Source organism: Budorcas taxicolor, chromosome 5, assembly GCF_023091745.1.
Source record: "Budorcas taxicolor isolate Tak-1 chromosome 5, Takin1.1, whole genome shotgun sequence".
NCBI classification, from domain to species: Eukaryota; Metazoa; Chordata; class Mammalia; order Artiodactyla; family Bovidae; genus Budorcas; species Budorcas taxicolor.
Genome location: NC_068914.1, coordinates 35904028 through 35927476, shown reverse-complemented (window position 1 = coordinate 35927476; position 23449 = coordinate 35904028). Strand labels below are relative to the sequence as shown.

The 23449-nt window shown below is 42.7% G+C and overlaps 1 protein-coding gene and 1 non-coding gene across 2 annotated transcripts in view; both read left to right on the top strand.

Moving 5' to 3' along the window:
- The window catches only part of MTR (5-methyltetrahydrofolate-homocysteine methyltransferase), a 123809-nt gene that overhangs the window by 60304 nt on the left and 40056 nt on the right, over positions 1-23449 (top strand). Inside the window, exons 16-20 of the mRNA XM_052641531.1 lie at positions 6913-7092; positions 9603-9719; positions 10026-10166; positions 21747-21836; positions 22866-23018. Of these exons, the coding sequence (XP_052497491.1) occupies positions 6913-7092; positions 9603-9719; positions 10026-10166; positions 21747-21836; positions 22866-23018 (681 nt within the window). The remainder of the gene's footprint in view (positions 1-6912; positions 7093-9602; positions 9720-10025; positions 10167-21746; positions 21837-22865; positions 23019-23449) is intronic.
- On the top strand, positions 15959-16031 carry TRNAE-UUC (transfer RNA glutamic acid (anticodon UUC)). Its single transcript has one exon. It is a non-coding gene; the product is annotated as a tRNA-Glu (tRNA).

Below are 23449 nucleotides of genomic sequence, written 5' to 3'. Positions count from 1 at the left end.
TGGATGTATGCCCAGGAGTGGGATTGTGAATCATGTGGTAGCTCTATTTTTAATTTTTTGAGGAACCTCCATACCAGTTTCCACAGTGACTGCACCAGTTTGTGTTCCCCTTTCTCCACACCTTTGCAGCATTTGTTATTGTAGACTTTTTGGTGATGACCATTCTGACTGATGTCAGTCAGTGGTTGACTTTATTTTGGGGGGCTCCAAAATCACGGCAGATGGTGATTGCAGCCATAAATTAAAAGACACTTACTCTTTTAAAGGAAAGTATGACCAACCTAGACAGCATATTAAAAAGCAGAGACATTACTTTGCCAACAAAGGTCCATCTAGTCAAGGCTATGGTTTTTCCAGCGATCATGTATGGATGTGAGAGTTGGACTATAAAGAAAGCTGAGTGCTGAAGAATTGATGCTTTGAACTGTGGTGTTGGAGAAGACTCTTGAGAGTCCCTTGGACTGCAAGGAGATCCAACCAGTCCATCCTAAAGGAGATCAGTCCTTGGTGTTCATTGGAAGGACTGATGCTAAAGCTGAAACTCCAATACTTTGGCCACCTGATGTGAAGAGCTGACTCATTTGAAAAGACTCTGATGCTGGGAAGTATTGAGGGCAGGAGGAGAAGGGGACAACAGAGGATGAGATGATTGGATGGCATCACCGACTCAATTTACATGGGTTTGGATAAACTCCGGGAGTTGGTGATGGACAGGGAGGCCTGGCGTGCTGCGCTTCATGGGGTCACAAAGAGTCGGACATGACCAAGCAACTGAACTGAACTGATTCTTACTGACGTGAGGTAATACCTCATCATAGATATTTTGATTTTCAAATTTTGATTTCCATTTCTCTAATAATTAGCAATGTTGGGCATCTTTTCATGTGCCTTTTGGCCATTGGTATGTCTTTAGATCTTTTGCCCATTTTTGATTGTGAGTTACCCAATTCTTAATCCAGGGCAACTTCTTTTCTGTAACTCATTTTTCTCTCTGATGTTATCTGTTTGCTGGAGAAAGGACAAATAAGGTTTTCATATTTAATCCTCTTCTATCTGCCAAGTGCTGGCTCTGGGCACTGAGGATATATAAGGGCCAGTAGAGGACCCAGCTCCTTGCAAGATTCAGTGTCTTTCACAGGTTTTGGTGAAAGTGGAAGAAAGACTTGATGAGGCAGGGAAAATCTAGGACAGTAGGATTCCAGAAAGATCTGAAAAGCAAGGAAAGAGTTCATTTTTAGGGCTTGGAGCACTACCTGGGAAGCCCTGTTAAAAGGAAGGCAAAACTAGATAGGTTATAAGTCTTACCTTAATATTCAGGGATATTTGTTTTAAATACATCTCGAGATAGTAGGTCAGTCTTTTTTTGTTCTTCCTGGGAGCTGTCTCTTTCTACTGTGTCTGCTTCCTAGCTTTCCATTTGAAGGTACTAAAGCAGACCCATCCTCTGCTCTTTCCAGGGACTGATATGTGTACTAAGAATTTCCTTCTCTGGAGAAGGAAATGGCAACCCACTTCAGTATTACTGCCTGGGAAATCCCGTGGACAGAGGAGCCTGGTGGGCTACAGTCCCTGGGGTCGCAAAAAAGTCGGACACAACTGAGCACACACACAGGGGCCACGGCATTGGTATTGTGTGAGTGTCGTGTCACTGGGCGGTCAGGTTGGCTCTGCTGCTGCCTGGTCACCAGCCTGTCTCTGGCTGGCCTGATCCATTGGCTGTGAAGTTCTCAATAGTATTTGAAAACAGTGCCTTGGAAAAAGCAACTTATGACCTTCTCCCTGCAATTTTGTCTACACCAATCCCTTGCGTGGCAGACTGCCTCTTCATGGTTGGCTCCAAGGTCAAATCTAAGCAATCAGAAATTCTCAGCTAATGGAGAAACTTCCCTTTATTCAACTTCCCTTTTTCTGGGCAGCCTCCACTGTTACCCCTCCCCTAATACACACCCTGCCCCCAAATCCCAATTGTGGAGATTTATTCTCTCTCCTTTGTGCTTCCCCAGGGCCCCTCCTGGCTGTCCTTCCGTCCGTGGCACTGAGCATCTGTGTCCATTCCACCTCCTCTCACCCTTGGCCATGAACTCCAAGCCAAACTCATTTTCACATCCCCCAACCCAGGGGCAGCTATGCTGTTCCTGGCCAAGTTACGACCATCAGATGAACTTGAGCAACAAAATGCTGATGGGAAAATGCAGCCCTCTTTTCCTCACCAGGTTGCCTGTCAATGTTGACTTCATATCTGAAATCCTGTCCATTTCCCCGTTAATCCCAAGTTCTTAGCGTCCACATTCTGCCTCAAATATGAGTTCTGCCAGGGGCACAGCCTCCATTCTTTCAGGTGAGGAGTGAACCGGGAGACATTCCAAGGCGACCTTGCATCTCCCAGCTCAGTGCTGTCCCCGAGCTTCATCCCCTGCCTCCACCTCTGCCCTCAGGCCTGCTGCTTCTCCCTGGGCTCTGGGTTTCCTCACACTTGCCTTCAGCTCATGTTCACACATTAACTACAGTAGAGAAGCCACTCCAGGGATTTCTGAACAAAGTCTGTGCCCTCAGTGATTTCGTAAAGCCCAGATGTCTCTTGTCATGTGTTTTCCCCTTGGAAATGTCCCTTTCTCAGCCTGTTTCTTTCTGACTTGTCGGTGCCTGTCTGATGGTGGCATGTGCATCTCTTCCGCCACTTCCATTTTGAACTCTGGCAGCAGAATGGCCCCTGCTGTATCCCCTGTCCCATGTTAAGCTGGTTCAGTCATTTGAAACCTTTAAGCTGCCTCTGAAGTTGGTCCCATTCCTTCTCTGCTTCTTGTTAGGCTGCATTTTCACAGAATCTGGGTGTCTTTGATCCTTTTTCTTGCCTTCTCATAATATCAGCCTTGATAAATAAATAGAAAATTATTTTTCATTCATCTTATTTCTCCCTAAGTGTCTGATAATCATGCTGAGGCTGAGCAGTGGATTTATTAATGAAGCCTCTACCTACTGATTCCTATCTAGCTTTCCTACAGCTTAAGGATAAACCTAGTAAATTGTAAAATCAAGAGAAGATATTTATTCCTCCCTCTTGGCCTTTAGGTTTGCATTATTGTCACTGGGGTTTCTTCTAACTCAGCCTAAGAAGGTGTACCTCACCCATCAGTGATTCTCACCTGGGCTGTACGTTAGGATCACTAAGAGGATCTTTAAATACTGTTACTTAGCTCTTATTTCAGGGTTCTGATTTAACTGGTCTCCAGTGAGGTTCAGGAACATGTATTAGTATTAGAAAACAGAAATCCCTCTGGGTTACTCAAATGTGCCACCAGAGTTGAGAGCCTTCTGGATCTGTAAAATCCTCAAGCCTTGAGGCTTATTAGCATGTTTTTGTCACCACCCTGGCTGAGGAACAGGACAGAGGGAATCTTGGAGAATCTAGCTTGATATGCTATGGCAAAGGCCTATCCTTTGAAACTGTGCATTCTGAGATTTGCTTGTTTATTCAACAGATGGTAGTTGCTTTCTGTTAATGTGGCAAGTAGTGTACTAGGTGTTGGGAGAACAATTTGAAAAGGCCTCATTCTTATGGAGCTGATGATTGTTGCTTCGGTTCTAGCCTAGTGATGGATTCATGACTCAGACGAAAGAAATGAGCAGGACCTACCAACCCTACTTCCCTGGTGGCTCAGCTGGTAAAGAATTCACCTGCAATGCAGGAGACCTGGGTTCGATCTCTGAGTTGGGAAGATCCCCTGGAGAAGGGAAAGGCTACCCACTCCAGTATTCTGGCCTGGAGAGTTCCATGGACTGTACAGTCAATGGAGTCGCAAAGAGTTGGACACGACTGAGCGACTTTCACTTCACTTTACCAACACAACTAGGTTACTATGAAATAGTAACAGCACTGGTAGCCCCAACCCCCTGTTCCTATTCGGTTGATGAGCTCAGCTGGGCCATTAACCTAGAACCTAGACCTCTGTTTGGCCCTCTGGTGAACGGATAACTGAAGTCAAAGATGAAAAGACAGCCCTAGGTGACCTGCTCCTGAACACTTTCTTCTGGGCCCACATGTTGATTTTAACCTTAACTTTATCACTAACTGAAGGGAGAAGTAAGAAGTGGTTGAAGACATTCAGTTAAGAAAGATGAGTCTGCCACCTTCCCTAAAGCCTGGACCAGTGGGGCTACAGAGCCCCCTCCTGTGGTCCTTTCCCTAGAACCTGTGATCTGCTAAGTCACATCCCCAGCACGAGGTGAATTCTAACCTGAGCAGCCACAGGAACAGGGAGAGATCAGAGACCAGTGAGACCAGCTATGAAAGAACACCAAGGTAGGCGAGCAGTCAGAGGCTTAGATATGAGTGGGTTTTTTTTATGCACCCCCTCCATGCTTTTCCTGTCAAGAAGCAGCTGTCTTGTGATTTCATGGTGGCAGTCACTGTCCCCAGTGTTTTTGGAGCCCAAGAAGAGGAAATCTGTCACTCCTTCCCCCTTTTCCCCTTCTATTTGCCATGCAGTAATGGGACTGGTTGCCACGATCTTAGTTTTTTTTAGTATTTAGTCTTAAGCCGACTCCTTCACTCTCCTCCTTTACCCTCATCAAAAGGCTCTTTATTTCCTCTTCCCTTTCTACCATTAGAGTGGTATCATCTGCATGTCTGAGGTTGTTGATGTTTCTCCTGCCTATCTTGATTCCAGCTTGTAACTTGTCCAGCCCAGCATTTCCCATGATGTGCTCAGCTTATAGGTTAAGCAAACAGGGTGACAGTAGACAGCCCTGTCATACTCCTTTCTCAATCTTGAACCAATTAGTTATTCTATACAGGGACAAACCTAAACAGTGTCTTGAAAAGCAGAGACATTACTCTGCCAACAAAGGCCTGTATAGTTAAGGCTATGGTCTTCCCAGTGGTCACATACGGTTGTGAGTGCTGGACTGTAAAGAAGGCAGAACACCGAAGAATTGATGCCTTCAGACTGTGGTGCTGGAGAAGACTGCTGAAAGTCCCTTGGACAGCAAGGAGATCAGACCAGTCAATCTTAAGGGAGATCAACTCTGAATATTCACCAGAAAGACTGATGCTGAAGCTGAAGCTCCAGTATTTTGGTCATCTGATGCAGACGACTCTTTGGAAAAGTCCTTGATGCTGGGAAAGATTGAGGGCAGAAGAAGAGGGCGTCAGAGGATAAGATGGTTGGACGGCATCACTGATACAATGAACATGAACTTGGGCAAACTCCAGGAGATGGTGAAGGACAGGGAGGCCTGGTATGCTGCAGTCTATGGGGTCACAAAGAGTCAGACATGAATGAGCGACTGAACAACAGCAATAACACTATGCCTGTCTCTGGAGGATGGGGCCTCACTAAATGTCCTTGAACTGCATAGAGTATCCTCACCCCTCCTCCCTGTGGGCCCCTGGAGAGCTCCCCTTAGAGGGGAAGATGTGTGTGATCAGGAACTGCTTCTCCACCACTCTTAGCGCTCACATCCAGTCAAGGGTATCCTGCCTCCAACTAGTTAGCTTGGAAGACTCAACACTTCATTCAGTGGTGTTGGCCATTTTTCAGAAAACATTTTGCATATTTACTCAGAATTGTACATTACTTCTTTTTTCAGAATTCTGTAGTGATAGCAAGTATTCATTTTTTCTTTAGAGCAAATTTGTTTTTTCTGCAACCAGAAATCATTGAGCATGTAATTAATTGAATAAGCCTTGCGTTGAGATTGTAGATTTGACCTGAAGACAGTTTCCCTGACAAAGTTCAGAAATGCTCTGAGTCAGAGGTACATTCATTCATTCAACAGAAATATTGAGCACATCCTCTGGCAGGCACTGCTCTAGGCTCTGGGGGTACAGCAAGACTGATTCTAGTCCAATTAATCATATCTGAAGAAACAAGTAAAAAACAATAAACAACATGCTGGATAAATATACTGGGTTGGCTAAGAAGTTCATTCAGGTTTTTCTGTAACATGGAAAAGAATTTCTAGGAGGAGAGATGCTATGAAGAGGGGTGGAGGAGGCAGAAGGCGGTGCTGGAACTGGTTTAGAGATTGTGATTAAGGGAGCCTTCTCGCAGAAGGCGGTGCTGGAACTGGTTTAGAGATTGTGATTAAGGGAGCCTTCTCTGAAAAGGGGACATTTGTGCAGAGGCCTGAGTGCTGTGACTCACAGAGCCATGTCACAGTGTGTTCCAGGCAGTGGCAGCAATGGATAGAGAGAGATGGTGGCCACTTCCCACAGTGGCCCTGAGGGAAGACAAGCTTGGTGGGTCTCAGGAACATCAAAGGAGTGGTGTGGGGAGAGTGGAGTAGATGGCGGGGGGAGATACTTTCATCAGCACAACAGCTACACTGCTTCTGTAAAAATAAAATATTAAAATTGAAGGTGCGGGACCTGATTCTGAGGGAGGTAGGAAGCATCGGTGGGTTGGTCTTTGCTGGAGTCAGTGCTTGGCTTCCTAGGGTCACTGTTTGGAGATATATTAGCTAATGCTGTGATGGGTGGGGTTGGAGGTGGGTAATAAACGCACATCTTTGAATCTATATAGCCTTACTATAGGAAGGTCCAAGAAAGCCTGGGTGACAGTGCAGGCAGGTCCAGAGAGGAGGGTCACTAATTTTGTAATTTATTTGAATTCTTATCACTTGTGTTTTTTTAAGAAACCTGTTTATTAATATACTATATGTGTGTGTGTGTGAGAGAGATTTTTTTACAGAAGCATTATAGCTGTTGTGTGGATGAAAACATAAAGGAACTTTAAACCAATTCCTCCTCTGAGATAATTTGATAAATGTTTAAAGGCTGTTTGGCATTTGTATTTCTATGAAATCTAAGCATTGGTACTTAAGCGCTTTCAACAAGTGAATGGTCCTTCTATTTTCATAGATAACACCTCATTTTTCTATTTCAAATTACATCTTTTACTCCTTCCCCAGGCAACAGAAACAGATACCAAAATCAGAGTGTGCACCCGGGCCTACCATCTCCTTGTGAAAAAACTGGGCTTCAATCCAAATGACATCATCTTTGACCCTAATATCCTCACCATTGGTACTGGGATGGAAGAACATAACTTGTATGCTGTTAATTTTATCAACGCAACAAAAGTCATTAAAGTAAGTATGAACATTTTTCTCCTTTCTATCCGACATTGCTTAGATTTATCACGTGGCTTTGGTGAATAGCTTGAGCTCACATATATATATTTATTGGCAAGGAATATTGACATTCTTATTCTTGTAGCAAATTGGTTTTCTGAAATTTAGGAGCTTTTAAAATTTTTTTCTATGTTATTTTATGTTGTGATGTAAAACACACACACACTGAGGGATATATAAAAGATACAGAGTTTGATAAATGATTATGAGGCATATAGTAGCTTCCACTTGGGACCTGAAACAGGAAATGAAAAGTGCCCTGTGTCTCTTCCTTTCTGATTACAGCTCGTTCTGAGTTTTATGGTACTACTTGCTGCTCTTCTATATGATTTTAATGCTTCTATATACACAGTCAATCTGAATTATCCTGGGTTTTTTATTTGCAAATTTCACTTACTCACTAAAATTAATTTGTGGGCTTCCTTGATGGCTCAGTGGTAAAGAATCTGCCTGCCAATGCAGGAGACACAGGTTCAATCACTGATCCAGAAAGTTCCCACATGCTGGTGAGCAGCAAAGCCTGTGTGCCACAGCTATTGATCCTATGGTCTGGAGCCCCGGAGCTGCAACTGCTAAGCCCATGTACTGCAGCTCCTGAAGCCCGTGCACCCGAGAGCCCGTGCTCAGCGACAAGACAAGCCACCTCAATGAGAAGCTCATGCGTGGCAATGAAGAGTAGCCTCCACTTGGGGCAACTAGAGAAAGCCCGAGCAGCAACAGATACCCAGCACAGCCAAAATTTAATAAATTATTGAAAAAAAGAAATTATTTGTGACTCCAAAATCAATACTGATGGTTCTTCTGTAGTCATTCACGGGCACGCACACGTGCAGAGTGGTGAAAACTGTGAGTGCCTGACCCCTGTGATCCAGATGAGTCAGCAGAGGCACGCCCTGCATCCCTGGGTTCAGCCCTCATTCTGTAAACAAGCACCCTTTTCTGGCCTGTTTAGTGCCACGTTTTTCAGGGTTTTGAGCTTTTTTTCGCTGACTGATTTCTCTAGTTGGTAGCCCCGTGCGCTGTGCTGAAGTGCTGCCCTGTGTTCCTGCGTGCACAAAGGCTGTGATGCACTTCATGGAGAAAACGTTTGTTAGATGGACTTTGTTTAAACATGAATTGTCGTGCTGTGGGCTGTGAGCTCAACATTAGGGAATCAGCAGTATATATTAAACAAGATGTCTAAATGGAAACATAGGAAACAGGGTTGTATGTTGATCAGTGATGACAGTTTTGTGACCAGAGTTTCACAGACCTAACCCTGCACTTCCTGTGGGAGCAGTGGTTTTCAGCATGCCCCAGCTCACTGTTTGCAGTGACTTCATGGAACGTAAGTACTGCAAATAGCAAGAGTTCACTGTAGAAATAGTATCGTTAGTTTTGCATACTTTTGAACTCCATGTTAATGTAAACAGAATCTTAAGATTCTTAGGCCCTTCTCCTAACCCAGTCGCACTTTGAAGATCCACCTGTGCTGCAGTTGTGCTTTGTTCAGTTTTACTAATGTGTAATATTCCCTCATTTACCGTTCCATAATTAACTGTTCTGTGGTTGACATATGCTTGGTTTGTTTCCAGTTTGGGTAAGTCACGAGCAGAACTGTGTGTATACATCTCTTGTATATATCTCTTCATGAGCTTCCCTATAGCAGATACCCAGAAGTGGAAGGGTTGGGTCCAGTAGTAGATAAAGGCAGCTCTCTATCCCAGAATGCTTGCACTAGGCTGTACCCTATCTAACAGGAAGTAAGAATTCCTGTTTTACATGCGAACTAATGCTTCATGTGTCATAAGGTGTGGTGGGGACCTCAGTTCCCTTTTGTCCTTTTAAAATTAGTCAGGTTTATAGTGAACTACGGAGTTTGTTCCTTTAGGCTATAGAAGCCTTCTAGTAGCTCGTGAACAACCAACTTCTCTGTTTGTCCTCTCTGGTTTTCCTTCTGTTATCTGTCACTGTTTCTTTCTTTTTCGGTTATTTATCAACAGATGTATGTGTATGTGTGTGTATATATACATATATATACATATATATACACATACACACACATATATATTTAGCTGCACCATGAGGGATCTTAGTTCCCCAACTAGGGATTGAACCCCTGCTTCCTGCAGTGGAAGCTCAGAGTTTTAACCACTGGACCGCCAGGGAAGTCCCTATTCAGCAAATACTTTATGTCACACTCACCATGTATTGTAGCCATATCATGGTCACTGTAGAAGTACACAGAGATAAAGCGGAAGTTTTTCTTTCCCCTTAGGGAGATTATAGTAGGAAAAACAATGAAGCAGTGCTTTCGTGTCTCCCTGATATCCAAGTTGTAGTCTATGTCTAGGTACAAGAAACTCTGAATTACTTTGGACTTTATATATTGTTTTTACTTTCCATTCTTACTTTAAAAAGCTTAAGGAACACAATTGCTGCTTTTGGCAAACTAGGGAAATCTTTTCATATGTTAAAATTTTTTCCAGGAAACGCTGCCTGGAGCCAAAGTAAGTGGTGGTCTTTCCAACTTGTCCTTCTCCTTCCGAGGAATGGAAGCCATTCGAGAGGCAATGCATGGGGTTTTCCTGTACCATGCAATCAAGGTATAGTGGGACACCTGTTGCCTTGGACACCAGCCTTTACTTAGGGCAAGCGTTTGCAGACTTTGGCCCACAGACTAACCTGGTCTGCTGCCATTTTCTGTGAATAAAGCTTTGTTAGAACAAAGCCACGCGCTCTCTCTTGTATTCTGTCTAGGACTCCTTTTATGCTGTATCAGCAGAGTTGAGTGTTTGTGACAGAGGCTGTGGCCTACGGTATTTCTTTATCTGGTCCTTCACAGAAAGAGTCACTGATCCCTGGTTTAGAGTATCACTGGAAATCCTTATTTTTGTTTTTATTGCCCTTAGTTTGGTATGGACATGGGAATAGTGAATGCTGGAAGCCTTCCTGTATATGATGACATCCACAAGGAGCTTCTCCAGCTCTGTGAGGACCTCATCTGGAACAGAGACCCTGAGGCCACCGAGAAGCTCTTACGCTACGCCCAGGTAGGGGGAGAGGTTCTGACGGATGGCTTTTCCTTTATTCCTTTGAATCTGTCTTAAATGTAGAGTTACTAGTCCTTCATTGTAGAATGGAAGGAAGGATAGCACCATGTCTTTGGATCACTGAAGGTTTCTACAGAGAGTTCCAGACAAGGTATTTTCATTAGGGTGAGGAAGGAGAAACAAGCCTTAAATATTTGCTTCAGTACTCTTAATTTGTATTTCTGTAAGTTTATTTTGAAATGTAAAATTTATTTTTCTCAGACCAAAGTAACACATATTAATTTTTTTAAATTGGTAAAATAAGGGTAAGCAAAAGAAGAAATAGAAATTATTCATAATCCTACTACCCATGATTAACCACTGTTGAGGTTTTATTATAGCCTTCTATTCATGGTTTTGGTTTTATTTTTCTGAAACAAAAAGTGCTAATTAGTACGTTCATGCATATGCACTAGCATACACACACTCATGTACATTTTTATAAAAATCTAGCTTTTCTTGATGCTTTCTTGGTAACCTGCTTGTTTAGCAGTATCTAAACAAGATACTGGGAGCATCTTTTCATTTTATTAGATATTTTTCTATCTCATGCTATGACTTGACATTTTGGATTTTCTTGTGTGACCATGTGGTTACCTGGTACTCATTGTTATAGCTTTACATTTTTATATATACTTGTTTATGTTAGGATCTACTCTAAGTCTACAGTTCAGGCTTGAGGTCTGCACACTTTTGATCTATAGATGTAAGGATAATTATAGTTAATCCAAAAATAAGTTCCTTGTTTCCATTTATTATGTATTGGGCAGTCCTAGGTATATTATACTGTTCATGGAGTTTTCAAAGCAAGAATACTGAAGTGGTTTGCCATTCCCTTCTCCAGTGGACCACATTCTGTCAGACCAAGGCAATGCCAAAGAATGCTCAAACTACCGCACAATTGCACTCATCTCACACGCTAGTAAAGTGATGCTCAAAATTCTCCAAGGCAGGCTTCAGCAGTACGTGAACCGTGAACTTCCAGATGTTCAAGCTGGTTTTAGAAAAGGCAGAGGAACCAGAGATCAAGTTGCCAACATCTGCTGGATCATCAAAAAAGCAAGAGAGTTCCAGAAAAACATCTACTTCTGCTTTATTGACTATGCCAAAGCCTGTAACCGTGTGGATCACAACAAACTGGAAAATTCTGAAAGAGATGGGAATACCAGACCACCTGACCTGCCTCTTGAGAAATCTGTATGCAGGTCAGGAAGCAACAGCTAGAACTGGACATGGAACAACAGACTGGTTCCAAATAGGAAAAGGAGTACATCAAGGCTGTATATTGTCACTCTGGTTATTTAACTTATATGCAGAGTACATCATGAGAAACACTGGGCTGGAAGAAGCACAAGCTGGAATCAAGATTCCAGAAGAAATATCAATAACTTCAGATATGCAGATGACACCACCCTTATGGCAGAAAGTGAAGAAGTACTAAAAAGCCTCTTGATGAAAGTGAAAGAAGAGAGTGAAAAAGTTGGCTTAAAGCTCAGTATTCAGAAAACGAAGATCATGGCATCTGGTCCGATCACTTCATGGCAAATAGATGGGGAAACAGGGGAAACAGTGTCAGACTTTATTTTGGGGGGCTCCAAAATCACGGGAGACGGTGATTGCAGCCATGAAATTAAAAGGCGCTTACTCCTTGGAAGGAAAGTTATGACCAACCTAGATAGCATATTAAAAAGCAGAGAAATTACTTTGCCAACAAAAGTCTGTCTAGTGTCAAAGCTATGGTTTTTCCAGTGGTCATGTATGGATGTAAGAGTTGGACTGTGAAGAAAGCTGAGCACCGAAGAATTGATGCTTTTGAACTGTGGTGTTGGAGAAGAGTCTTGAGAGTCCCTTGGACTGCAAGGAGATCCAACCAGTCCATTCTAAAGGAGATCAGTCCTGGGTGTTCATTGGCAGGACTGATGCTGAAGCTGAAACTCGAATACTTTGGCCACCTCATGTGAAGAGTTGACTCATTGGAAAAGACCCTGATGCTAGGAGGGATTGGGGGCAGGAGGAGAAGGGGACAACAGAGGATGAGATGGCTTGATAGCATGACCGACTTGATGGATATTAGTTTGAGTAAACCTCGGTAGTTAGTGACGGGCAGGGAGGCCTGGCGTGCTGCGATACATGGGGTCGCAAAGAGTCGGACACGACTGAGCGACTGAACTGAGGTATATTAAATATCTATCATGGGTGTTGCTTTCTAGAATTCAGTTTAAGGAAAAATGAAATCTTTTTTCAAGAAAACTTGCTTTATAATTTATTTCAGAAAGCAATGGCAAAGGAAAACATTTTTCTCACAGAGCATGCCAGGAAAGTGGCAGAATGCCTTTGTGTATGTTGCCACCTGGGTTAATGTTCTCTAGGTTAATATGTGAATTTAACTTTGGCAGAACTGCTGACTTTTCCTCTTCCTGTGAAGAGTACTAAAATGTTCTGGAAAAGGATAGGACAGCTTAGGGTTGATTGCATTCTTGATTTGTCCATGTCACAGACGGCAAAATTTTGACTTTTGAAACTGCCTATGCTAGCCTTAGGTTCACTCAACAAAGATGAGTTCAGACTCAGTGCCACTGAGCACATGACCCTCCTCTCAGTTCCTTAGGACATTTGTAATTTCTTAGATGGACGCAGAACAGAATGTCCTGGATCTTGACTGTTGCAAATGTAAACAAGTTCTTCTCAGTTCATTACATAAGAAACAATGGCTAGATTTCCTTCCCTATTTCCATGATTGTGTCTACTCAGATAGGCAAAGTGCTGAACCATTTCTTTGGACACCAGGATACAAGTATGAAACAATATCTAGCTTTTCTTCTTAGCCTGCCTTCCACTTAGCTGGAGATTGTTCATTAATTGCCAACTAAGACAGAGTTCTACTGAAGACCAGAGGGGCATCCTAGCTTCTACTCAAGCATTCTTAGTTAACCCATAAAGTGATGTGCTTTCTCATCTTCTTCTCCACTGTCCAGATGAGACAGCTCTCACTTAGGAAAGATAGGGCTCCTTATTTGTGAGACTATTCTCATTTAAGATTTTGTTGGTTTTGTATTTTATAGCAGTCGTTCTTTTCGGTCTACATTTACTTCCAGTATTTGTTTACAAGTTTTTGTTTCTTTATATCTTGCTAAACTGCCAAGAGGTTTTGCTCCTAAGGGATAGCTTAGGAGTAAGAGGGGATCTTAATAGCAATTTCAAGACTTCATCAATCCATCATATAAAAAATTGCCTCCCTGTTTATGTAACCACAGGACTTATTACAAGCCACTGACCCTGTCTGTCAAGTAGGTTAACTGTCTACATTCAAGGTGACTTCTATTGCTGTTAAGGAATTAATAACCAAGACAAGTGTGCTTTCATCATTGCCAGGAGTCGCCAGCTCTTTAACCATTCCTCAGGGCACGCCGATTGCAAACAGCATGAAAAGCAGGACTACTGTGAGGCAAACAAGCATTGAGCAATTTTTTTCTTCATGAGAGAATGATTCTCTCTTTTCATTGTCAAATAAGGTCTGCACTCAAGTTTCATCTGATAGATTATTCAATATTATTGTTGAAAAGGGTGGGAAGAGTCTCATCTCTGACCTTCCTAAACTCTAATGGGCTTTATTGAAAAATAATACCTTCGGTACGGTACAGGTTGACCTGTGGTGACTAAATTATCTTGGGTAGGAAGAAGTTCCAGGTAACATGAGACCATGTAACTCACGTGGAGTTTGTTCATTGGGCAGTACTGTTTGAGTGTTAATAGGGACAGTCTCAGTGTGATGGCTCTTGTATGGCCTTGGATTGTGAGGATTCACATGTCCCCAACTTATGATGATGTGCAGGCAGTAAGCATTCAGTAGAAACTGTACTTTGAATTTTGATCTTTCCCTGGGCAGGCGATATGCAGTACTATCCTCTCTTGTGGTGCTGGACAAAGGCAGCGGATCGCAGCTTCTGTTCAGCCTGCCATCACGAGGGAAAACAACCACTGACAACCACTCTGGACCCACACCGCCATTCTGTTTTCCAGTCTTGGGACAGTATTCAATAAATTACATGAGATACTCAGCATTTTATTATTTTAAAAAAAAGCTTAGTTTTAGATGATTTTGCTGAAATAATAGGCTAATGTCAGTGTTCTGAGCACATGCAAGGTAGGTGAGGGGCCAAGCTATGATGTTTGGAGGGTTACATAAGTAAGTACATTTTCAGCTTAGAATCTTCAACAGATGATAGGTTTATCAGATGTAAGTATTCTTGATGCTTTTCTAGAAAAAAGGTCCTCTCTGTTCCTTATCTGGCCTTGGTTTTCTTATTGCCAGTGGGTGCTCACACTCCCCTTTGGTTTTCGCTCGAGCAGTTTCCTCCCTTGATGCTGGTCCAGTTTGATATCAGAAATAAAACACATGTCCTCATGAGGCACCTTGCTAATGGGGAGCTACTCTTGAGCAGTACAAGCAGATGAAGGAGTAGCCAATTGAGCACTTGAGCAGCCACGGTGCTTGGAAGCTTTCTATTTTGATGACCTTTCTCCATGCATCTGGTGTCTGGGCCGCTCAGTGTGTGAGGCCACGACAACTTATGTTTGGATCATGGAGAGCGTCCTACTGAATAACTAGTTGGAAAGCAGATGGACGCAGTATGCCGGGTCATGCTTCTGAAATAGCTGCTCCTAAATGGTACCATTTAGAATATTGATCTTCTGAAGCATGTTTATCATCTATCAGGTGAACTCTGTACACGGTGAGAAATCCTCACGGGCCACACACTGCATCCTCACTTCCCACTGCTCACAGTCACACAGTGTCGCCCCCTCCCTGCCCCTTCCATGTGGCATACTGCTGTTTTCTGTGAACACACCTGGCCTTCTCTCCAAGAGTGTTTGGAACACTCTGCCCTGTTTTTACTTATCAGACTCCATCCCACAGGCAGGAATTGCCTGCTTGTGTGGTCGACAGGACAAATGATGTTTACATATATCAAGTGATGAGAATGTGAGCTTTAGAAGGACTCTTTTTTTGCGGGGGGTTGGGGGGGGTGTCACACTGCTCTAGTTTTATATTTTCTCCTAAATAATGTCAGAGTATATAATCTATGAATTTTATAATTTTTAGATCTAAAAATTGAGATATGATCAACATATATTAGTGTTAGATGTATAGCATAATGACTTGATATCAGCATGTATTGTGGAATGCTCATCACAGTAAGTCTGGTTAACATCCATCACCACATTTGTTTCTGTTTTTAGATTCCAAGTGTAAGTGAGATCATATGGTATTTGCCTTCTGTTTGACTTATTTCACTTAGCATGTTGCCCTTAAGGTCCACCCATGCTGTTTCAAATGGCAGGATTTCCTCTTTTTGTGGCAGAATAATATTCCATTATATATATAATATATCACACTTTTTTAATCCATTCATTCACTGATGAACACATAGATTGTTTCTGTGTCTTTTTCTATTATAAATAATGCTGAAAAAAATACATTTTTTAATTGCTATCTTCTTTAAGGCTTTTCACCATATGAGAGCAGCATTAGTCTCTTGCCATGTGAGAGTGCCCTGTGTGATTGCTTGCCACCCCAGCCCTCAGTCCTGGAGCTCCTCCCAGTCCTTCTTCCATGCTGTCCATTAATACTTAGATGTTTGTCCCTTCCTTCTCTTCCTGTTCCTGCCACTGTAGTTCAGGCTTTCATCATGAACTGCTAAAACATTCTCCCCTTTCTAGGGTTCTCTTAAAAATACTACTTTGGTGGGAATTCCCTGGTGGTCCAGTGGTTAGGACTTGGCACTTTCAGTGCAAAGGGCCCAGGTTCAATCCCTGGTTGGGGAACTAAGATCCCGCAAGCCGTGTGTCTCACTTCCTCTGCAGAAAAATACTACTTGGAATGTTACTCTGAAGCTTCAGAATTCGTGTCATTCCCCCACCTCCACCCTTGCCACAGTTGCCTGGAAGGTTAAATCCAAACTCCATAGCGTGGATTCCTAGCACTCTGTGGCTTGGCCTCTACTATCCTGCACAAACATTGCTCTGGGAAATCGGTTCTTATTCAGCTTTAAATCATTCAGCTAATATTTACCCACGTTTTGTTCTCTGCTTTGTGCTTTCTGGACTTAGAGGATCTAGCTAATAAGAGAGGCATGCCCCTGTAGAGCCTGCAGCGCAGTGAGACGTGCACAAGCATGTAGAGGCAGTTGTCCAGTGTCGGGGGAGATGCTGCGACAAGGCCCGAGCGGGATGCTGTGGACTGCTTAGGAGGGACACTGAACCCAAAGGTAGAGGTGACCAGGAACAGCCTCCCAGAAGGGATGGGTTAGGGGGACCTGAGAGCTCAGCAGGAGTTAGCCAGGCTAACGTTTGGGGTTGGGCTACAGTACTGGTATTCTCTGCCAGAGGAGGAGTGTCTGCATTTAGCTGTGGCCTGGTATTCTGGTAGGTGCTAAAGAAAAGATTGTCAGATGAGTGGATGTAAAGGGCCAAGGATGAGCGAGATGATGGAGAACAGAACGAATTGAGATGTTCAAGATGGGCTGAGTTCTTCAGGAATAGCAGAAGATGAAGCTGGGAGACAACTGGTTCAGGACATTGTCCAGCATGAAAAGGAATCAATACAACATTCGGAGAGCAATAGGGAGCTTACAGTGAATCTTCCCATGGGGGCAGTTTGATCAGGTTTGCATTTTGGAAAGGCCCCCCTGGCTACTGTGTGGAAGACGCATTGGGGACCAGGGTGATCCTGGGCTGTGGAGACCAGTTAGATGCTTGAACTATGAAAGTGGAAGCAGACTAGAGCAAAATAATGAGGCAGTGTAATTATTAGGGCTAAGTAACTAATTGAATGCGAAGACTGGATGGAGAGTCAAGAGTGCTACTTAGATTTCAGATTTGGGCAATGAGTGACATCAGTTGAGATGGAGGAAACAGATAGGCAATTCACCTTCCATCCCAGGATCATCACGATTTTGTCCCTTTGCTGAATCTGTCAGCTTCTTCAAAGTCTATCTTCACCACTCCAGTTTGTGATGATCACTCTGTCCTCAAAATTCCTAGCCTTGTCTGTGTCATCTTCTCATTCAGCACTGGCACAGGCTTTCTCTTGGAGCTTACCTTTCTCTGTGTATTTCCGTCTACCTTGCTGCTGCTGCTGCTAAGTCGCTTCAGTCATGTCCGACTCTGTGCGACCCTATAGACGGCAGCCCACCAGGCTCCCCCATGCCTGGGATTCTGCAGGCAAGAACACTGGAGTAGGTTGCCATTTCCTTCTCCAGTACATGAAAGTGAAAAGTGAAAGTGAAGTCACTCAGTTGTGCCCGACTCTTAGCGACCCTATGGGCTGCAGCCTACCAGGCTCCCCCATCCATGAGATTTTCCAGGCAAGAGTACTGGAGTGGGGTGCCATTGCCTTCTCCGTCATCTTCTCATTCAGCACTTGGCACAGGCTTTCTCTTGGAGCTTACCTTTCTCTGTGTATTTCCATCTACCTTATGATACGGCAAAGTCCTTGAGAGCGTGGTGTATGTCTTGTACCTCACAGTGTGCCCACCTCTAAGACGATTTCTGACTTGCTTTTGTTACAGACTCTTCACATATCTGGGTAGTGATGGTGCTACATGAGAACTTTAAAAGCTCATCAGATATCAGGTTTAGCTTTTCTTACTGTCCTGGAAATCTTTGGTTCCAAGATGTTATCTTTTAGGAAAGAAGAAAAGGGAAAAAAAAAATGGAGTCTCACTCTGTCTCTCTACTGAGCATTCAAATCCTAGTGAGGATCATTTTATAATTATAGAAATATTGAATCACTATACTGTGTACCAGGAACTAAAATTATAGGTTGATTATGCTTAAAAAAAAAACCAAACTCATAGGAAAAGAGATCAAATTTGAAGTTACCAGAGGCAGGGGCTAACAGGAGGGAAAATTGGAGGAAGGGAATTCCTCTTAAGATGTATAATTACTAGGGATTTAATATACAATGTGATAAATATCATTGACACTGGTGTATAATATATATGACAGATTTTAGAAAACTCAGGAGTTCTCATCACAAGAAAGAAAATGTTTTTTCTATTTTATTTTATACCTATATGGGATGATGGATATCAGTTCAGTTGCTCAGTCGTGTTCAACTCTTTGTGACCCCATGACTGCAGCACGCCAGGCCTCCCTGTCCATCACCAACTCCTGGAGTTTACTCACACTCTTGTCCATCAAGTTGGTGATGCCATCCAACCATCTCATCCTCTCTTGTCCCCTTCTCCTCCCACCTTCAATCTTTCCCAGTATTGGGGTCTTTTCAAATGAGTCAGTTCTTCACATCAGGTGGCCAAAGTGTTGGAGTTTCAGCATCAGTCCTTCCAATGAATATTCAGGACAGATCTCCTTTAAGATGGACTGGTTGGATCTCCTTGCAGTCCAAGGGACTCTCAAGACTCTTCTCTAACACCACAGTTCAAAAACATCAATTCTTCAGCGCTCAGCTTTCATTATAATCTAACTCTCACAGCCATACATGACTACTGGAAAAACCACAGCTTTCACTAAATGGACCTTTGTTCGCAAAGTAATGTCTCTGCTTTTTAATATGCTATCTAGCTTGGTCATAACTTTTCTTCCAAGGAGCAAGTATTTTTTAGTTTCATGGCTGCAGTCACCATCTGCAGTGACTTTGGAGCCCAAAAAAATAAAGTCTGACACTGTTTCCACTGTTTCCCCATCTATTTGCCATGAAGTGATGGGACCAGATGCCCTGATCTTCGTTTTCTGAATGTTGAGCTTTAAGCCAACTTTTTCACTCTCTTCTTTCACTTTCATCAAGAGGCTCTTTGTTCTTCTTCGCTTTCTGCCATAAGGGTGGTGATATCTGCATATCTGAGGTTATTGATACTTCTCCTGCAATCTTGATTCCAGCTTGTGCTTCTTCCAGCCCAGCGTTTCTCATGATGTACTCTGCATATAAGTTAAATAAGCAGGGTGACGATATACAGCCTTGACATACTCCTTTCCTGATTTGGAACCAGTCTGTTGTTCCATATCCAGTTCTAACTGTTGCTTCTTGACCTGCATACAGGTTTCTCAGGAGGCAGGTAAGGCGGCTTGGTATTCCCATCTCTTTCAGAATTTTCCAGTTTGTTGTGATTCACACGGTCAAAGGCTTTGGCATAGCCAATAAAGCAGAAGTAGATGTTTTTCTGGAACTCTTGCTTTTTTGATGATCCAGCATATTTTGGCAATTTGATCTCTGGTTCCTCTGTCTTTTTTAAATCCAGCGTGAACATCTGGAAGTTCACAGTTCATGCACTGTTGAAGCCTGGCTTGGAGAATTTTGAGCATTAATTTGCTCGTGTATGAGATGAGTACACTTGTGCGGTAGTTTGAGTATTCTTTGGCATTGCCTTCTTTGTGATTGGAATGAAAGCTGACCTTTTCCAGTCCTGTGGCTACTGCTGAGTTTTCCAAATTTGCTGGCGTATTGAGTGCAGCACTTTCACAGCATCATCTTTCAGGATTTGAAAGAGCTCAGCTGGAATTCCATCACCTCCACTAGCTTTGTTTGTAGTGATGCTACCTAAGGCCCGCTTGACTTCGCGTTCCAGGATGTGTGGCTTTAGGTGAATGATCACATCATCGTGGTTATCTGGGTCGTGAAGATCTTTTTTGTACAGTTCTTCTGTGTATTCTTGCCACCTCTTCTTAATATCGTCTGCTTCTGTTAGGTCCATACCATTTCTGTCCTTTATTGAGCCCATCTTTGCATGAAATGTTCCCTTGGTATCTCTAATTTTCTTGAAGAGATCTCTAGTCTTTCACATTCCTTTTTTTCCCTCTATTTATTTACCTTGATCACTGAGGAAGGCTTTTTTAAATCTCTCCTTGCTGTTCTTTGGAACTCTGCATCCAAATGGGTATATCTTTCCTTTTCTCCTTTGCCTTTTGCATCTCTTCTTTTCTCAGCTATTTGTAAGGCCTCCTCAGACAACCATTTTGCCTTTTTGTATTTCTTTTTCTTGGGATGATCTTGATCACTGCTTTCTGTATAGTGTCATGAAGCTCCATCCATAGTTCTTCAGGCACTCTTATCAGATCTAATCCCTTGAATCTATTCATCACTTCCACTGTATAATCGTAAGGGATTTGATTTAGGTCATAGCTGAATGGTCTAGTGGTTTTCCCTACTTTCTTCAATTTAAGTCTGAATTTGGCCATAAGGAGTTCATGATCTGAGCCACAGTCAGCTCTCGGTCTCGTTATTGTTGACTAATAGAGCTTCTCCATCTTTGGCTGCAAAGAATATAATCAATCTGATTTCAGTATTGACCGTCTGGTGATGTCCTTGTGTTAGAGTCTTCTCTTGTGTTGTTAGAAGAGGGTGTTTGCTATGACCAGTGTGTTCTCTTGGCAAAACTCTGTTAGCCTTTGCCTGCTTCATTTTGTACTCCAAGGCCAAATTTGCCTGTTAGTCCAGGTATCTCTTGGCTTCCTACTTTTGCATTCCAGTCCCCTATAATGAAGAGAACATGTTTTTTGGGTGTTAATTCTAGAAGGTCTTGTAAGTCTTCATAGAACTGTTAAACCTCAGCTTCTTCAGCGTTACAGTCGGGGCATAGACTTGGATTACCATGGTGTTGAATGGTTTGCCTTGGAAATGAACAGAGATCATTGTGTCGTTTTTGAGATTGCATCCAAAGTACTGCATTTCAGACTCTTGTTGACTCTGAGGGCTACTGCATTTCTTCTAAGGGATTCTTGCCCACAGTTGTAGATATAATGGTCGTCTGAGTTAAATTCACCCATTCCGGTCCATTTTAGTTCACTAATTCCTAAAATGTTGATGTTGCCTCTTGCCATCTGCTTGACAACTTCGAATTTCCCTTGATTCATGGACCTAACATTCCAGGTTCCTATGCAGTATTGCTCTTTACAGCGTCGGACTTTGCTTCCATCATCAGTGACACCCATAACTGGATGTTGTTTTTGCTTTGGCTCCGTCTCTTCACACTTTCTGGAGTTATTTCTCCACTGATCTCCAGTGGCATATGGGCACCTACCGACCTGGGGAGTTCATCTTTCAGTATCCTATCTGTTTGCTTTTTCATACTGATGGATATACGTTAAATTTATTGCACTAATCATTTCATTTGTACACTTTATGCTGTACACCTGAAATTTTTGTAGCACTGTATGTCAATTATACTTCAATAAAACTGGAAGGAAGAAAATTTTTAAATAAAAGTTCGAAACCTGTAAGATTTCTCTCTTTTCCTCTCTCCTTGAAGTGAAGTGGAGTCGCTCAGTCTTGTCTGACTCTTTGCAACCCCATGGACTGTAGCCTACCAGGTTCCTCCGCCCATGGGATTTTCCAGGCAAGAGTACTGGAGTGGGGTGCTATTTCCCTCTCCCCTCACCTCAAGCATTTTCCAAAGATTTAATTCATGCTGGCACTGTGCCAGGGCCTTGAAACATAAGGGAAGAATAAGACATAGTTTTTTTCTGCCAACTAGCTGAGTAAGTGACCTATTGTATCATCTGTCTATTCACATTTCATTCCAGAGTCAGGGCAAAGGAGGGAAGAAAGTCATCCAGACTGATGAGTGGAGGAATGGCCCTGTTGAAGAACGCCTTGAGTACGCGCTTGTGAAGGTGAGTGTGGGCCGGAGGCTGGTTGCTGGTCCTGGTGGCTGATGGCATGGCTGGAGGAGAGGTGCTGGCAGCAGCTGACAAAGGAGATTCCCTGGACTACTCCTGAGTGACTTTGCCCTCCATCCTACCCTATGTCTAGCACATCAGGCAGTATCTGGAGATATGTTTGGTTGTTCTGACTGGAGTAGGGGGTTTTTACTGGCATCCAGTGACCAGGGAAGCTGGTAAACATGCTGCAGTGCACAGGAGAGGCCTGCGCCACAAAGAATTAGTCAGTGCAAACTGTCAGTAGTGCCAGAGGCGGGAAGTGCTGTTCCAGACCATGGGGCTGTCTCTTGATCAACAAATGAGTTCTGGCTCTTCTGCTGTAGTTAGACTTTTAGTCCAAGAGATAGGTAATCTCTTGGCTTCGGTTTCCTCATTTGTGAGTCTGGAAATTTCAGGTTTTTTGTTTTGTTTTGTTTGTCTCTAGAATTTAACTTTTAATTTCTTGGAACTTTTGAGATTCACTTACTTCGGGTTGTGGAACTAGTCATCCACCTCTTTGGATCCTTGAACTGGGGACACTGGAGGATTAGGGCTTGATCAGTGACGGCTAGGTCCTCCCTGCACCCAGCCCTGTCGGTGGGAAAACAGTGATTTCACAGGAGATATTTGTTTACATGTTATCTGTTAAACCACTAGGATAAAAAGTGTATTTTATTATGAATTTGAACTTATTAGTACTCCTTCTGTCACTAATTTTTCACTTTATATCAATAAAATGCTTTATGTCAATAAAGCCATCTAGGCACTTTAAAATTTACACATTTAATCCTCAAAATAACCAGGTGAGGTTGGTATTATATGATTATTAAATGAGGAAACTGATGCTTAATAAGTTGTCTAAATTAGTGATAAGAGCCAGGATTTAAACATATGCAGTCTGATTCCAAAACCCACACTCTGTAACTATTTATTTGTTGTTCGATGTTTGAACTTAAGCCAATTTATCCTGTGAATTTTCCCTAATTTTTTGGTTTTCTGTAGGGCATTGAAAAATATATTATTGAAGATACTGAGGAAGCCAGGTTAAACCAGGAACAATATCCCCGACCTCTGAATATAATTGAAGGGCCGCTGATGAATGGCATGAAAATTGTTGGTGATCTTTTTGGAGCTGGAAAAATGTTTCTACCTCAGGTTGGCAAATGGTGGGGGAAAAGTTTCACAATTGAAGGAAAGAGCCTTTATCTTTTACTAAATAGTAAACTTGAGTCTGTTTCTCTGGTTTTAATTTTGATGAGCGCCCAGGGGCATTGAGGTGTGATTCTGTTCATTCTTTGTCTGAATTCACTTTTAGGCCTAGTCTGAAAAGTCCATCTAGGGTGATGTGGACATTAGAGGTCATCTGGACATTCCCAGCATTAGTCTTCATGTTCTGGGCTTCTGTACCACCTCTTACCCCAGCAGAAGTCTCTCCCCCCACCCCCCAAATTAAAATAAAACCCAAGATTAGTGTAAAGTCAATCATGTTAAGATTTGATTTGACCAGCCAGTGTTCATTCTTAAGGATGAATATTTTGAAAAGATCATTACCATTTTAAATAACGATATACATTAAATAATATGTT